General features: G+C 39.8%; 1 protein-coding gene across 1 annotated transcript in view; it reads right to left on the reverse strand.

Annotated features, from left to right (window-relative positions):
• The window catches only part of SUCLG1 (succinate-CoA ligase GDP/ADP-forming subunit alpha), a 33,331-nt gene that overhangs the window by 4,992 nt on the left and 9,850 nt on the right, over positions 1 to 18,489 (reverse strand). Inside the window, exons 2-7 of the mRNA XM_081254444.1 lie at positions 18,364 to 18,467; positions 13,270 to 13,386; positions 11,063 to 11,275; positions 10,868 to 10,925; positions 4,709 to 4,792; positions 2,523 to 2,674 (exon numbers count right to left, since the gene is read on the reverse strand). Of these exons, the coding sequence (XP_081110570.1) occupies positions 2,523 to 2,674; positions 4,709 to 4,792; positions 10,868 to 10,925; positions 11,063 to 11,275; positions 13,270 to 13,386; positions 18,364 to 18,467 (728 nt within the window). The remainder of the gene's footprint in view (positions 1 to 2,522; positions 2,675 to 4,708; positions 4,793 to 10,867; positions 10,926 to 11,062; positions 11,276 to 13,269; positions 13,387 to 18,363; positions 18,468 to 18,489) is intronic.

Consider the following 18,489-nt stretch of genomic DNA (forward strand, 5'->3'; position numbering starts at 1 on the left):
CCTAAATTTTTTTTATGTACAAAGTCAGTTTTTACTTAAATTTTAAACTTCACAACCTTTCTGAACTCAAGAGACTCTAATAACATTTTATTCCAATCTCCTAACAATTTACTTTATTCTTTCACTATTTGCCATTTACTGGTTCCTAACGTGCCAGAGGACTGCGCTGGGCACCAAGTATACCAGCTCCTTGCTCTCCGTAATACAGTCTAGAGTGACAGTCAGGCGTTAACTAAGCACTCCTTGCAGAAGGAACAAGCAAAGGCAAGTGAGGATGAAAACAACCGGCACATCAGATGGGACATGGATCTGAAAAGGAGGGTCAGGGTGGTGTGTGAGGGGCTGGAATACCATGCTAAGCTGCCCTTTGTCCTACATGGATGGCAATAAGCAGGCTGGCGGGGGGATGGGGGGGTGGGGAGGTGGAGGGAAACAGGAGCAGAGATAGCAGGAAAAAAATTACCGAAGTGGTCCAGGTGAGATAAGATGAGAGCCTGCACCAGAGCAGAGGGACTAATTACAGATGACGATGCTCTCAATCTCCACAAACTGCTAAGATCTCAGAGACAGATCTCGGTAACTGAGTGGAAGCAAGAGCTGAGAGAGAAATAAAAGATGGTTCTGGGGTTTCCCTGGTGGCGCAGTGGTTAAGAATCCGCCTGATAATGCAGGAGACACGGGTTCAAGCCCTGGTCCGGGAAGATCCCACATGCCACAGAGCAACTAAGCCCGTGTGCGACAACTACTGAGCCTGTGCTCTAGAGCCCGCAAGCCACAACTACTGAGCCTGTGTGCCGCAACTACTGAGCCTGCGCTCTAGAGCCCATGCTCCCAACAAGAGAGGCCACCGCAATGAGAAGCCTGCGCACCACGACAAAGAGTAGCCCCCGCTCGCTGCAACCAGAGAAAAATCCACGTGCAGCAACAAAGACCCAACGCAGCCAAAAATAAAATTAAATAAATAAATTTATTAAAAAAAAAAAAAAAAGATGGTTCTGAGGTTTCTGCCTTGGGAACTGCATGAAGTGGGATGCTGATTATACGCAACGACTATTCGCACTTAGGGAATAGGCACTATCTGGGGAAGGAGAAAGATGAGAAGAGCCAGGAGGATGAATGGAGGCCCTGGTGACCTGTGCGAGAGCAGCGCCGGGGTGGACAGCAGGTCCGACAGCGGCAGGAGCAGCAGCAAACAGCCGCTTACTCAGAGTGCTTACCACGCGCCCAGGGCCGCTCGCCTCTATGTTAGAGCCATCACACAGAGTCCGATAAGGATGCTGGGAGGGAGGCACTACTGCATCCCTAGTTTGCCAATGAGGAAACTGAGGCACAGTGAAGTTAAGGAACATGCCCAAGGTCACACAGTTTCTAAGTGGCAGACAGAAGCCAAACTGCTGAGGATCAGGGAGTGAATAAAAAGGAAAAAAAGAAAAAGAAAGAAAAAGGAAGAGATCCAGAGAGTAAGGGGAACTTTTAAAATTACCACAGAAGAAAATCAAGTAGACTCAAAATAGCCCTTGAAAATTCCTTCAATTACATATGCATCATTCTGTATATACTACCCTGCAGGTGATATTATCGGTTCCTTTAACTCTCCGTTACTCATTATTTTTCAGCGGCATTTAATTCTGATGCATTCACTCTCAATCTCTTTCACAAGCGTAGACACAAGTTATCTCCCGCCCTCCTGCGCGGCCTCCTGAAGATGCATCTTCACTCATTCGTCAGTGTCGGGGACATCCTGGAAACCATTCGAATGCTCTCCCCAGGTCTTTGCCGCAGTGGTCCAGAGCACACGTTCACTGACTGGGGGCTGGCAGGCACCAGGCTGCTTCCGTCGTTACTGTGCCCTCTCTCTCTCTCTCTTCCCACCACCCTCCTTCACCCCATGCACAGAGCTTAATTCCTTTAAGTTAAGTGAAATTATGATACAACGCCACACAATTCTTTTTAATTCAAAGGGAGAGGCAACAAGGAGAGCCTTCATAGGACATAGTTAATAAAGCTTTTCTACTTGACCTTTGAAGCGAAGTGCTCCTCTATAAGGAAGACTGAAGCTAGAGGGAGGCAAGCTCCTAGAAAAGGGTATAAGGGACAGGATCTTTAGGTCAGTCTTGACAGAGAAAGAACACACATCCCCTGAGATGAGGAGAAAGGACACCAATGACAGGTGAAAATGGAAATACGCAGGTCAAATGACAGCTTTCAGGCTGATGGCCTGGAAGTTCTCCCTTCAGCAGGAGGCCAACTGACCTACCACGAAGTGTGAGGAGATGCCTGGGGGGAGGATTCATTCGAGAAGCAGAGAACAGGCCCCAGGGGAAATGGGGAGGAGAGTCAACCCAGAAGGTGTCCCAAGTTCCCTGAGTGGCCAGTACTCCAGGTGCAGCTCAACAAGGTATAACTTTATCTTTCACGTTTGCTAAAAAAATTTATCTTTGAAAAAAAACAAAATAACTTCTAAACAAATGGGCGATATTATTCACGGGCAAAGATCTGTATTTTTCCAAACCCAAACTTACTGAATTATGCTGCCTCAAAAATTCCGCAGCATTTTCTTCTGCATTACCACCAATTTCGCCAATCAATATGATACCTTCTGTGGCTGGATCATTCAGAAAGATTTCAAGGCAGTCAGTAAAATCTGTTCCATTGAAAGGATCACCTCCGATGCCTGGAAAAGTCAAAGAATAGCACCAGCTGAAAACTGGATGAATCGTATGATTTAGGGCAGGAAACGCGGTTTTACCTGGTTTCTTACTTTGCCTTCCCCCCTCTTACCGATATTTTTAAAATGTGTCATCACTCTTTAACATTTAAAAATCACAAAATGCTGCATTGATTTCTGCTTATAATATCACATGAATGCTAAACGGTGGCGGGTTCCTGTTAGTCACAAAAACAGGCCTCTTTTTGTTTAACCCCTTAACAAGACTCCTCCCTCCCACAAAATTATTCCTAGATAGTTCTTTAAACATGAGCATACCATATACTTTCCCTACTTAGGAGAACTTTACTTCTGAAAACACATTAGCTTTTTCAGGGATACGAATTACTGTTTTCTATGTTATAACTTTTAACTTTGTTGACTTCTGGTGAGTAGTTCATTATCAGTACCTTGTATATAATAGACAGTAAATTCTGAAATTAAAAATAATCTGGATTAGCTAATCTGGGGTGTGTGTCTGTCTGTGTGTGTCTGCGTGTTAACATGACCTTCACTGTGGTAGCTTCTTGTGATTTGTTATTTTCACATGAACCGCAAACCTTATTACCATATTGGAGACTTAATACCACATTGGAAATAAATATTGGCCATTTGTATTTCTTCTACAGTAAAAAAAAAAAATGAACATTTTAAGAATATGTGTGTTGGTGAGAATATCTTCTCTGATTAAACATTTAACCCATTCCTTTGCACAAAGTATCTATTTCACGAGGGACATTGCAGAGGAACCACTTGCAAGTTAAGACACAAGTCCCAGTGAGGGGAGGCGGGGGTGTCTTGACCCCTCTTACCTCTGACCCAGAGTGGGAGATGACAGAGACCACACACAGGGGCTCCACTATAAGCACATGGTTTTTTAGCACAAGTACTTGGATGGGACTCAAGGCAATGTTCCCTACAGACTGGCTGACACTTTTAAATTTTTAAGTTATAAAAATGTATTTTATAATAGATAAATACGCAGGACTGGCTCCCTACTCTTCAACGCACCACTCAAGAATGAAACTGAGGAAGAGAAGCGGCATCCACTGAGTGCCAGCCACGTGTCACGTACTGTGCCTTAGCACACGTCGGGCCTGCCATTTCCCAATCCCTCCAAACTCTCTGTGACATGGCAATTATTACTCTTCTTTTACAAATTAAAAACAGAGGCTACAGAAGACAGAATTGCCAACTCTATTTCAAAATCTTTTCTCATTTTCCATCACGCTATCTTGTATCATAGATTGTGCTTCTGCACATAGAAAAGCTCAGTTAATGTTTCACAGTGATTTTACGAATTTGAGTCTTAATAAAAATACTACAGGGTTATATTTTATAATTTTTTATCATAAAATGCTGCCTTTGAAAAGCCTCTAGAAGATATTCTAGAAGTTTGAAGGAATATTTATAAAATGAGAAATTTGCCTGGCTTCTGGCAACAAATACCAAGATTATTTCAAAATGTAAAAGCTTTTTTATATTTGTAAGTGGGAGGCAGGATGATGTGGCAAAGAGAGAGGTTCCAGGGAGCTCAACCCCCCTCCACCAATAACGCTACCACGGGACTACAAGCCAGCTCAGCGGGGCCTCAGAGGGTTGCCTTAAGAGTGAGATAATGATTGGCAAAGAACTCAGTGACTGTGAAGCACTGAGTGACAGCCGGTAATGATAACAAAATGCTAATTACAGTAATGAAAGTCCTATTTTGAAGGACCACTTCTTCCCAGCAAGCTAAGTAACAGCTGTTTTCAAGGCCCAAGGCTCTCCAGGAGACACACGTCCCAGGATGTTTGTTCTGAAGCTTGGAAGTCAAATCCCAGACCACGAACCTTGAAAATGTAACAGTCAGCTTCACGTATAAGCAAATTAAATTCAAGATCACGACATCCTTTTAATAAAATGGCATCTCACAAATAATCAAATCAATAATTATCATTATACTTATTCAGTGAAGATACTGAACTCCAATAAAATGAGTTTAGCAAAAAAATCCCTCACCAATGCACAAAGACTGCCCCAATCCAACTTGTGTTGTTTGATGAACCGCTTCATAAGTCAGGGTGCCAGATCTGGACACGATACCTTAAAGAAAGAGAATTCAATAATATTAGGTTGTGTTCATATGACTATCATACAGTAAAATAAATTACAAACACAGGTATATATAAAACCCATTTCACAATTTGTCAACCAAATAAATGATAACGTCAGGTCATGAAATAAGAAGAAAAGGCCTAAATTATAGCAGGGAGGTTCTAAAAGTTATATAGAGAAGAAAGTGTGTTATTAGTTAGGGTTGTTTTATGACCATAAAAGCAGTTAAGAGAGACCTAAAGTCTTCCATGTAAAATGACTGCAGACATGCAGTAAAATGGAACAATAAATCTATAAAAAGGTCCATAAAGAAAAAAAAGAAGGCATAAGTTTCAAGCATTAATCTTTGGCTAATAACCCTGATTTAGGAAAATAAATTAATAGTTAGCCTTGCTGTCTCCTGACCACACAGGTTCCTCAAGACAGAGCCCTGTTCTCCTACGCCGGTTCGGTAAGAGACTGCCAATGCTATTGGAGATTCTGCAGTGACTGCCTTTCTTGCTGGACTGGAACCTCCAGGGGGTCAGTAAACAAGACTGTTTTCCCCACACCTGCGTTCCCAGTATCAAGCACAGTTCAGGCACAGAAGGAACTCAGCAAATATGTACCAACTGGGTCAATACTGAAAATCAATGGAGAACAACCACCCTCTCAAACAAAATCTAATTCCAAGAGTTTTGAGACCATTCACTAACTGGATCCTATTTCACGACAGATGACAACCGCTAACACCGACCCCCGTCTGTCTCATCCGTCAGTTTTTCCCTATTCTTAGAGCTTTCTTTCTATCTACATCTTCTCTCCTTAACACAGTCCCTCCTCTGTGGGACCTTTCATAACTGAGAAGGTTAGGTAGGTCAGGCCTATGTACATATGCATTTGATGCATTTAGCTTTTAAATAAAGTACAATCAGTAACTTAATTGTACATCTTTGTGTGAATTACCTAGTCTCCTTTCCACTCCTGATTCTTACGAATAGAATTATGATTGATTAATTGATTCTTACGATAGAATTATGTTCTTGTTCAGGCACCACCCTAGATTACTGGGCAGCGCAACTGTTTTATTTATTCTAGTCTTTTAATGGATCAGTATAATAGTGAATAGTAGCACTAGGATTTTGTCATTTTGTCATTCTTTTAAGGGGGTTTCATCTAATTATATAAATGATATATAATTTATATAAATGCAAACTGCATACATTTAAGGTAATGAAAGCAATGTTTTTAGGGTAAATTACTCCTGCCATCCTTAAAGTATATATAGTAAAAGAGACTATCACTTAAAAATATCTATCATAAGGATACTTCTGCTTCCAAAAAGCAGAGGTATTTTCCTGTATTCTTCCTGCTAAGTACAAGTAAAAACCCTGGATATCATATATAAAACAAATATAAGAAATCTCTGAGGGGCTTCCCTGGTGTCGCAGTGGTTGAGAGTCCGCCTGCCGATGCAGGGGATGTGGGTTCGTGCCCCGGTCCAGGAAGATCCCACATGCCGCGGAGCGGCTGGGCCCGTGAGCCATGGCCGCTGAGCCTGCGCGTCAGGAGCCTGTGCTCCGCAACGGGAGAGGCCACAACAGTGAGAGGCCCACGTACCGCAAAAAAAAAAAAAAAAAAGAAATCTCTGAAAGATGGAGAGAAGACACAGTCACTAGGGACCTCAAGACTCAAGCAGTGACACAATGGTGAACAAACCACAAAGAGGATAAATCCAAAGAAATTCCCACCAAAACTCCTAATAAATAAACTTCAGAAAACCAAAGACAAAAAAAAAAAAAAAAAAATCTTGAAAGCAGCAAGAAAAAAATAACACCTTACCTAAACTGGAAAAACAACTCAAATGACATCAGCTTTCTCATCAGAACCCACGGAAGGAAGAAGTGGAACATTTTTTAAGTGCTAAAAGAACTGTCAACCCTAAATCCTATACCCAGTGAAATTATCCTTTAGGGATGAAGGGGAAATAAAGACATTCTCAGATGAGGGAAAAGTAAATAATCTGTCACCAACAGTTCCATCATAAAAGAATGGCTAATGGAAGTTCTCTAAAAAGAAGGGAAATGATACCAAGAAGGAAGAACACAGCAATAAGCAAAACATGGATAGATAAAAAGACTTTCTCTTGAGTGACCTAAAAGGAAGAAATAAAACTGTCCCTATTTGTAGATAACATGATTGCCTACAAAGAAAATGCTAAGGAATCTACCAAGAAAACCCATTAGATTACAGCAGTGTTGCAAGATACAAGATAAACAAAAATCAATAGTATTTCTATACATTAGCCATGAGCAATGGACACCAAAATGAAAATACAATAAAATTTACAATTGCTTTCTTAAAAAAAAGAAATACTTAGGTGTAAATCTAACAAAACATATACAGGACTTATATGCTAAAAACTACAAAATGCTTGTGAAAGAAATCAAAGACAATCTAAATACATGAAAATATACTGCATTCATGGATTGGAATAGTCAACATGTCTATTCACCCCAGATTGACATAAAGATTTAACATAATTCCCATCAAAATCCCAGCAAGAGTTTCTTTAGATAGAGACAAGATCATCTTAAAAATTATATGAAGTAAAAGAACTAGAAGAACTAAAATAATTTAAAAAAAAATAAAGTGCAAGGAAGCGATCTACCTAAGATTTCAAGACTTATCACTTAGCTATAGTATCAAAATTGTGTGGTACTAGTGAAACCCAGAAATAAACCAACACAAATATGCCAACTGTTTTTCTGACAAAAATGCAAAAGCAACTCAATGGAAGAAAGATGATCTTTTCAATAAATGGTGCTGAAGCAAGTGAACACAAGTAGACGAAAAAGAACTTTGATCTACGTCTCACACCTAGAAAAATTAACTGAAATTGGATTGTGGGATTTAAATGTAAAACTACAAAACTTTCAGGAAAAAGAAAGGTATTTAAGGCTAGGCAAAGACTTACTAGACTTGAGGTCCAAAGCATACTTCACAGGAGAAAAAAATTAGTAAGCTAGACTTCATCAAAATGAAAAACTCTTGTTCTCTGAAAGATCCTGTTAAGAGCATGAAAACACAGCTACAGAGTGGGAGAAAATATTTGTAAGTCACATATCCAACAAAGTACCAGTATCTAGAATATATAAAGAACTCTCAAAACTCAACAGTAAAAAAGCAAACAACCCAATTAGACCATGGGCAAAAAAACATGAAGAAACACTTCACCGAAGAAGATATACAGATGACGGACAAGCACCTGAAAAGACGTTCAATATCATTAGCCATTAGGGGAATGTAAATTAAAACTATTACAATGAGATATCACTGTACACTTATCAGAATGGCTAACATAAAAAAATTGTGATACTACAAATGCTGGCAAGGATGCAGAAAAACTGGATCACACATACATTGGTGATGGAAATGTAAAATGGATAACAATTTGGCAATTTCTTAAAAAACATGCAACTATCATCCAACCTAGCAACTGCCCTCCTGGGCATTCATCCCAAAGAAATGAAGACTTGGGTTATATAAAAACGAGTACACAAATGTTTATAGCAGCGTTACTTGTAACAGCCCCAAACTGGAAACAATCCCAATATCTTCCAACAGATGAATCGTTAAACACACTATGGCACATTCGTACCCTGGAATACTACTCAGTAATAAAAAGGAATGAACTACTGACACAACAATCTGGTGAATTGCCAGAGAATTGTACCGAGTGTAAACAGCCAATCCCAAAAGGCTACATACTACACGTTATTATTTATACAGCATTCCTGAAATTTAAAAATTTTAGAAATGGAGAATTATTAGTTTCCAAGGATTAAGAAGGGAGTGGGAGTAGGAGGGAAGTGGGTGTATCTATAAAAGGGCAAGATGAGGGATCCCTGTAGTGATGGAAAAATTCTTTATGTCTATATCAATGTCAATATACTAGATGTGACATTGCATTATAGTTTTGCAAGATGTTACCATTGGGGGACACTGGATAAAGGGTACACAGAAATCTGTCTGTATTATTTCTTACAATTACATGTGAATTTACAATTATCTGAATATAAAAAGTTTAATTAAAATAAAATTTTTTAAAAGGATGTAGAAGTATGTCACATGTGGTTGAGGGTAAAAAAACGTCTAACATAAGTGAAAACTATTTGTATAGTTAAATATCAATTTGGAATCCAATCTCTCTTCAATAACATTCAATTAGTTGTTATACAGTTTCCTTAGCTATCATTAACACAAACTAGAAAGCCACTATACTATTGTACTGCTATCATATTACATTACATCCCATTCAGAAATACCCAAGGGACTGAAAAATCCTTCCTTTCCTTAAACTCTTAGCTAAAAGACTGGAAGTCAATGTGGCTTCTGAGAACATTAGTACTAGTATCAAAATAGGAAGAGTTAGTACAGAAAATCATCTTTTCTCCTTCACCTCCTTGAAAATCTTGTAGTGTCATATATTTTCTTTTAGGTGAATTTTTTTCTAAATCCTCTGAATTAAAGGCAGTCTCCCGGAGGACTTCCTCATCAATGTGCTATGGCCATCTGGAGAACCGACTTCCCTGAACTTTTCTTACTTGTTTTTGAGGCTCATGGGCACCTTAGAACGCAGGGTAGTGACCAGAAAGGCAACTCAGTATAGGGCACACCTTATTCCATGCTCACCTAAGTCTACAGTAGTACCCATTCCAAGCAGGCTGAAGAGTGTAAAGAGTATTCAAACACGTGCAAAAGCATCAGTGGCTATGTGGATCAGGCCCCGACTAGAAATCAGATGGCCTATGGAACTCCCTGCATCCTCCCTCGTAAGAGAACTTGGTAAGTTCTCTACTGGCAGCAGGGCTGACAGCTCTAAGAGCCATTAGTAATAAAGAAAAATCATGACCTTTAACCCAGTCCTGTAAACTACACAACTGACATTTAATGACTATGGTTAACTATTCTTACTTAGTATTTACAGTCACGGTTTATAGATAAAGTACTGTAAACTCTATTATGGTGGAGAAACAGTATAGCTTAGTGAGAGTTAGGTGTGAAGAGTCTAAAAACAGCCACAATGGGCTAACTCTGAAACGTTAATTTGGTTATTTCCTTGAGCAACTAGACAAGTAGCAGTACAATTTTCCCAAAACATTTTGAGAAAGCCTATAATATCCACTGAGGCAAAGTAATTCTGACAGGACACAGAAAGACTAACAATAAAAATATTCACAGCATGTATATCTGACAAAGAACTTAGAGCCAGAATATTTACAGAACCCCCTATAATCAACAATTACATAAAAATTATATAAAAAAGACTACCCAATAAAAAATAATGTGTAAAAAAGTTGAACAGATAATTCACAACAGAAGATTTGTAAATGGCCAATAAGGACATGATATCATTAGTCATGGGGGAAACTCAAAACCATAATGAGACATCATTTTACTCCCAGTAGAATGGCTAAAATTACAGACTAACAATACTAAATGTCTGTGAAGATGTGGAATGACTGGAACATTCATACATCAGGGGTGGGGGGAAAGAACGCACAGTCACTTTACAGAACTATGTGGCAACTTCTTAAAAAGTTGAACATACTTTGACTCTACGACTTAGCAATTCCATTCGTAGGCATTTAACCCAAGAGAAATACCCACAAAAAGACCTGAACACAAAAGTTCACCTTAACCTTATTCATAATGAATCAAACCTAAAAACAATAGAAACGTTTGTCAATGGGAGAATGGACAAATTGTGGTATTCAATAAAATATTACTTACTGATAAAATAAACTATTGATACACGCAAACACATGGAAGAATCCATAGTGTGCTGAGAAGGAAAACAATCTTTAAAAAAAACCCAAAAACATCTTCACTGATTCTAAAGAATTAGTGTTTCTCAAACATCAATTCAGGACATAGAATCAATTCACTATAAAACTTCCCTGGTAAATTCTCTTAAAGTTGAATTAAGATGAATTTGATTTGCAGAGTCAAGTTCTCTTTGTGAGTTTTGAGCTTAGGGCAAGGAATTTTGTTTTTAATCTATAAGAAATATATACTCACCAATTCTTCCTTTCTTGTGAATATGGCCAGGCATGATGCCAATTTTGCATTCTCCAGGCTGAAGGAAAGTAATTCACGGTTTCAGAAAAGTGAAAAAAAGAAACTGTAACTTCCTAGGTCATACACACAAATATACTTGGACTGATTCAAAGCTAGTTAGCCTTCAGAGGGCTTCTTTTTGTTTTGTACACTCACATTGATGACTCCAGGGCAGTTTGGCCCAATCAGCCTGGTCTTTTCCTGGCGCAGCAGTCTGTGCTTGACCCGCACCATGTCCTGCTGTGGGATACCTTCAGTGATGCACACGACCAAGGACACTTCCGCCTCGATAGCTTCATTAATGGCAGCAGCAGCAAAAGGAGGAGGGACATAAATGACAGACGCTGTTGCTCCGGTCTGTTCTTTGGCCTGAAACATGAACCACGAAGCACTTCATTATTGGTTAAGTCAGAAACACTGTAAAAGAAATTCAATACCATGATTTTAATGATGTCTTGGGGTCAGGAAAGGACATCACCAAGAGACATCGGATGTCTTCATTCTTCCCATTAACAAGTTCATTTTGCTGTCAGAAAACAGCAGAGTAAGCACGGCCTCCTTTCTGCCCCCTTGGGACACGCTTCTGAATCGAAAGTTTCTGTGACCTCCCATTCCCTCAGGTGACAGCATGTCAGTACACCTGCAAGCACTGCCTGATTTGCGTCTGTGTCCCCTCATTCCTGGGCCATGTTTATTTCTGTTGTTCTACAAGGCACTTACCACCTATTCAGTACCAAAGACCCTGCACCTCCCCAGGAGAAAAGGACTAGTGAGCCCCAAGCTCCAGAACCCAGCTCTCAACCATCTGTTTAAAAATACATCAAACTTAATAAATAATATCAAGAGGCAGCAAAATGAAGTGGTTTTTCCCCTAGCTGTCAGTTTTTACTCTAAATGCATGCTGATTAGAAATAAACTAAAATACACGCGCATAAATGGCCACGGAATAAGAATAGGTCAAATAAGGACCATCAGTTTGACCACGGTTCTCTCTCTGGTTTTTCATACTCTCTACATGTATCAATACACATGTAGCCTTCCACCCACCTCCACGTGTGGCCATGTCTCTTCTCCTGAAAGGAAGCTCCTTGAAGACAGAGACTGTCAGTGATCTCTGGCTCTCCAAGAGTGGTAGCATCTATTCCGTGAGAGGCCCTGAGAGAGACTCTATACAGGCCTCGGATAAGGCTTCACCACAACCCTGCATGCTTAGCCTCCCCAGCTACAAATCAAGATGCTGAGGCCAAGAAATATTACATAACTTGCACAAGGTCACACAGCTAGGAAGTGGTACAGGCAAGATTCAACAGTAAGTATATCTGATTCCAAAGCGTCAGTTCTTTTCAGCTACAGCAGGCTGCCTCCCTATATATGTTAAAATGTAACTTCAACGAGATGTAAATCAAAACTTTTTAGAAGGCTGTGCCATGGGATTCATAATGGATACAAAAACCAAGTTACGGAACATACAGGTACAACTAGGAGGCACAGAAGTAAAAGACAGTGTCTTTGAGAATCATCCCCAAACGATGCCCCACGTTCCCAGCAACGCAGGGGCTTTCTCTACAGCACCCCTAATAAACAGAGTGACACTTGACAGTGAAAGAAGAACAAGTCAAAGGATGTTGACTGGCCAGGGGTTAAAAATAATTCAAAACAGTGTCTTTAAAAACTATGTTCAAGATGATAACAGAGAAGTGGGGACCAAAGGAAAAAAGCTAGGCTGGAACCAAGTGTAGGTATTTTATGGAAAATATCAATAGATCCCATGGGTTCTTACCCCTTAAGGCTACAAATACTTTCAGCAGCTGGACTGTGACAACAGAGTCTGTGCTGGCAAATAATACTGCATGAAAGGTATCCATGCTACTCACTCAGAAAGCTCTTTGTAAGAGCATCCTTGTCTTTAAAATGGGGATGATAACAGCACCTACCTCGGGCTTGTGGTTCGGCCTGAAAGAGGCCATGAATACAAAGCACCTGGCACAGTGCCTGGCAAAGCACCCACTCGAAGTATTAGGGTAGGGGGTGGATGCTGACATGTGCACTTCTAACACCCCAGAAGAAGAAATGGTAAGGAAAGGAAAATAAGTCAAATAGAAGCCAAGCCACAGCACTTCTTCCCTAAAGAGCTGATGTACACCTACAGACAAAAATGACCCGGGCTGCGGAGAAAACATCCTGAGCCTACCTGACTACAGTGAACACACTGGTTTTTACCGCAACTCAAATTTCTCTAGGTTACTGGAATTTTAAAAAGCAACTGACTCTCCCAAAAGGGGCACAATTAAGATCTTGAGCCAACGTGTGCTAGCTCTCCCCCTGCTTTTCTTTACTCGCCAGACTCAGGTACCATTAGTTACCTCCTTCACAGTACTGAAGACCGGTAAGCCCAGATGCGTCTTGCCTCCTTTCCCTGGAGTGGTTCCTCCAACTAATTTGGTGCCATATTCCAATGCCTGCTGGCTATGAAAGGTGCCCTGAGGGGAAAAAGTGAAAGACTAATGAGAAAAGGCGGGCTGGGGAGCCTAAAGGCAATCTTCAGCAACTTGGAAAAGAAAAACAAATAGGTTAAGTATTTCCCAGCAAACAGCCGTAACACATATACAAGCATTCTCATCACCTTATTGAACACAGCATTCACCCTTGAAGCAAAGCGGGCCTCTGCGAGGCCAGAATAACTGTTTTTTTTAAGGGGGGGGGGGTCTCTTTTCACTCTGCTTTCAAATTGGGCTGATGTGTTTACCTGAAAAGAACACCTCTTTTTCACTGTTCCTCGACTCCTGATGTCCTCACATCCCTCTTCTACTCAGCTTAAAATCCGTGGCCAGTCACTATAGTCACACAACCACCTTGGCTCTCCCTCACTTCAACTTACACATCTGGCAAAATCACAATCTTGGTTAAATCCAATTCTCCACCTACTGTGAGACTGCACATGCACCACTGAACAGTAGCTGGAGGAAAAATAAAATAAAACCATGCTAACTGGTCTCACTTTAAATTAATGATCCCAAACCTTAAGTGAGCCTTTAACGCTGCCCAGCCAGCATCCTGGATGTCCCTGCCCATTTACTCTCCCACCTCCACCTCAGCACTACTGACATTCTGGACACACTGATTCCCTGTTATGAGAGGCTGTCCTGTGATTTGTACAATGTTGACCTCTACTCAGTAGATGCCAGTACAATGCCCTCCTCCCTACCGCAATCAGCTGTGATGATCAAAAACACCTCCAGGGATTGGAAGATTCTTTTTCACTAAGCTTCTGGGGCTCCGCCTCCCTGTTTTTCTCTTCTCTTTCTTTCTCTTCCTAGACTTCTCTTTTTCATTTAAGTGTGTGCCCTTGGTGAGTTCACCCCTTATTGTGGCAATAAATATCATCCATATGGTGACCTCTCCCAAACACACAGACACACACACCTCCCACATACCTAGCCGAGACCTTTGCCTTGAACTCCATGCTCACACTGCCAACTGCCTACCTGACATCTCCACCTGGAGAACAGCAGGCATCCCAAACTTAATGTGCCCAAAACCGAGTTCCTGATCAGTCCCCTCCATGGTTTACCCGATCTCAATTAATGAGAACTCCACTCCTAACAGATGTTCAGACCAAAACTACTGAAGTCATTCTTGATTTCTCTCTTTCTCTTATATCTCAAATCAGGATACATTAGTCAATCTTACTGCCCGGCCTTCAGAACGTACCTGACAACATCTCACCCCTTCTACGGCTACCGTCTTGGTCTAGGTCACCGTCAACTCTTGACAGAGTACTGCCCTTGCTCCCTTTCAACCCGTTCTCAACATGGCAGCCAGGCTGATCCTGTTACATGTCACTTCTCTGATCAAACTCTGCAATAGTTTTCCATCTCATTCCCAGCAAAAGCCAAAGCAAAAGCATCACACTGGCCACCAAGTCAGTATTCAAGCTGCCTCCTCACATCAGAACCCCTCAACTGCCCGACCTCGCTTCACCCACTGTTCTCCCATCACTCATTCTACTCCGGTCATGCCGGCCTTGGGGCTGCCACACACAGCAGGCACGTTCTCACCTCCTGGCCTCACTGTCCCCTCTGGCTGGAACACCCTTCCCCTAGACATCCACTTGACTCACCCCCAAAGCTCCTTTAGAACTTGACGCAGAGGCCAGGCTTCCCCTGAGCACCCACCACAACTGCCACCACAACCCCACATACATACAGACACCTCCTTTCTCTGGTTTAGTTTTTCCACAGCACTTATACTTTCTAACGTACCACAGAATTTACTCATTGATTTTGTTTCTCTCCCCCGCCACTCCATGAAGGCAATGATTTCTATCTACTTTGTTCACTGAGAGGTGGCACCTAAGGTAACACATTACATACAGTAGGCGCTCAACCAGTAGTTGTTGAAAACTCAGTGGATCTATGCGGTCATTCTACAGGGACCAGAAAATGATGACTCAACTACTCAAGTTCTATTTCAACGTTAATTCAACGTCTTCATTTTTCAAAACAGGAAACCTAGTCCCGAGCATGTAAACTGACTTATCTTAAGTCAGTGATGGAATTTTGGAAAGGACCTCAGACCATGCTCTCTCTTTAGAGAAGTGCCATTCAAAGTGTCACCTGTATATGCTAACGGTCTACAGTGAGATAAACACAAAATGAAAAAAGAATGACAAAAATAATAAAGAAAAATCTAATAAAGAAAACAAAAATAAGTGAGAATGTTTGCAGACTTTTATAGCAATATAATATTGCTATGACTTTTACAGTATTTTGTAAAAAGTATTCATCTGCATTAGATTGGTGATAAAACAAAGACACACCCAAACTGGTCTTTCATTCCAGACAGTTAGAGAAGCACTACCCTAGACCACCATACTGTTACATAAATTCCAATGGACAAATTTTTAGTCCTAATGTAGTGCTAAACAAGGATAACATTTCCCGTTAATAAGCTTCTTTCCCGTAATTTTCCCATTATCACCATCCAGTGCAGAGTTAAGAATAGTAATAGCTTTTAGCAGCTCATAACAGCCAGTTCAAGAAATAGCACCCACTAGAAATCTGCATTTTGGGGATTTGCTCTGAAATACAAATATTCCTCACTCATATGTGGAACAATGTGTATACTGAAAAAAAAGAACTAATGAGACAAAACGCAGATTCTCTACAGAGATAAACTCTAAATTTCAGACCTCATTGTTACCTCTATAAACAGAAACTTAAAACCAACAAATTTGAGACAATTAAGGCTCCCAATTACTCTAAAAAAAAAAAGTGAATGAGAAACAGTGTATTTGCCAGTAACGCAGAGACACTGAAACCAACCTTGGATTTCAATACTTAGGCAAATCATCATCTAATTTATGAATCAGAGACAGTTCCAAATAGTGCTTATAGCATGGACAATGGTTCTTAAAAAAAAGGTCAGAGGTTAAAATGTTGTAGGATTGTATAAAGCTTAGTAAACAGAAAAACAAAATCATACATAATAAACTTATGTGCAGAATTTGGGTTAATCAAACATTTGATTATATGCTAATAAAATTAACATCTATCCAAAAAGGGACTAAATATGATTTTAATTGGCAGAGGAACGATAAAATGTACTTCATATCTTAGATGAGCATTAACTTTCTTTAGAATGTATACATGTGGAAATGATATTCATAAAACATATGGCTATCAGAATAAGTAAACCAATTTTACCTATGAACAAAATTTCAAAGTTTGGGGTGTTTCTTTTTTCGTTGACAGTGGATTTTTTTTTTTTTAAGACAGTAGAAGAATGGGAGAAAAAGAAGAAGGGTCCACTGCAATTCACATTTTTGTGCCCAGTATTTCAAAAAAAAGTCAGAAAGCAAAAGGACATTTCACATGAATAAGCTTCTAATCAAATTCATTTTTAAAAAAAGAACTACAAAATTTTAAAGCAATTCCTAAGTACTTTAAAAACAAAAGTTATAGAATTCTGGATATTTAGGTATCATCCTCTATATCAGGGGTTAGTGAAGTATGGCCTGAAGGACTTGACTTGCCATTGGTTTCATGAATTAAGTTTTACTGGCATACCCATTCACTGACATATTACCTATGGCTGCTTTTGCTGTTCCAATACTACCAAGTAGCTGTAACAGAGACTGCATGGCCTATTAAGCCTAAAATGCTTACAATCTTGTCTTTACAGAATACGCTTGCCAACTCTTGCTCTAGACCACCAAAATACTGCAGAATGGACGTGATAATTCTTTTAATCATAGAAAAATCATTAACTTTTAAATTACACAAAAATCATTAATCACTTTTATTTTGCCATATCTCCTTTAATAATGAAGGAAGGGATACTTTGGGTTAAGGCTGATGGCTATCTTCTAATCGATTTGGTAGTATTCCCTCGTTTAAAAAAAAAAATCTGTGCATCTACTATGGTGAAACCATAAATGTGTACAAATGTTTTAAAGGGCAACTTAGCAATAGCTGTTAAAATTTGAAATACACAGAAACTTTGACACCCATTTTTACTTTTAGGAATCAATTTAACAGACATATATGTATGATATATATTATATACTGTATAATTTGTTTATATATATGTGTGTGTGTGTGTGTGTGTGTCTATATATATATATATATATATATATATATAGACACACACACACACATAGAGAAGGAGAGAGAGAGAGTGTTCTGTAGAACAAACTCTGTAGAATGCCCATTATATAAGTGTACATATGTTTGTATGAGCAAGAAAAATATCTGGAAGGATACACGTCAACTTGTTATCAGAAGGAATTCCAGAGCAGTAGAATGGTAGGAAGGAAGGAAAGGAGATTCTTATGTTGCATTCTTTTGTGGAATCACATCACAGTTATATTTAAACTTACATAAATTCTATGATGTAGGCAGAGGATAGGGAGAGAGAATGAACATAAATCAAATACTTCAGGCTATTTTGCCCGCTATTCCCCAGAAGACCATTTGCCCAGAGAGTACAAGATGGGAAAAATCAATGTACTACTTCCTCTGCCCATCACAGTTCCCATGAGCCTCTCTGGGTTTGAGCATTTCCCCACACTGATCTGTGCTTAGCTGCGATTTTTTTTTGTACAAGGCCTAAACACAAGCCATCTGCCTTACCTAGTGCTTAATTAAAGAAACACTGATCTGTTCCAATGTTGGAGAAAAACCACTTGTGTTATACTTGCTGAAAGCAAATATGTGGGTTTCCAACATAATACTGTACTCCTAGGTAGGGATTTTCAAGGTAACATTAAATACAATTTTCATCTTAGAGGCTGACTATAGCACCTAACCCCCTTCTGAGATACAACTCCACTGCTGTACTGTATACTCTTGTGCTACAAACTGTATTATAACTTTTGTGACTTTAAAACAATAGAAAATAATTCAATGTTTTTGTATCTCTAATATACATCTTTTAAAAAGTCTTGATACACATACCTGCTTACCAGTGAAACCCTGGCAAATAACCTTCGTATCTTTATCAACATAGAGATGCTTCCTGGAAGCTGTATAGGAGCAATGCCGAATTCCATTCTGTTGCACTGAAAAGTAAAGAAAATATGA

This window comes from Mesoplodon bidens (assembly GCF_964165515.1).
Source record: "Mesoplodon bidens genome assembly, chromosome: 14".
Classification (NCBI taxonomy): Eukaryota; Metazoa; Chordata; class Mammalia; order Artiodactyla; family Ziphiidae; genus Mesoplodon; species Mesoplodon bidens.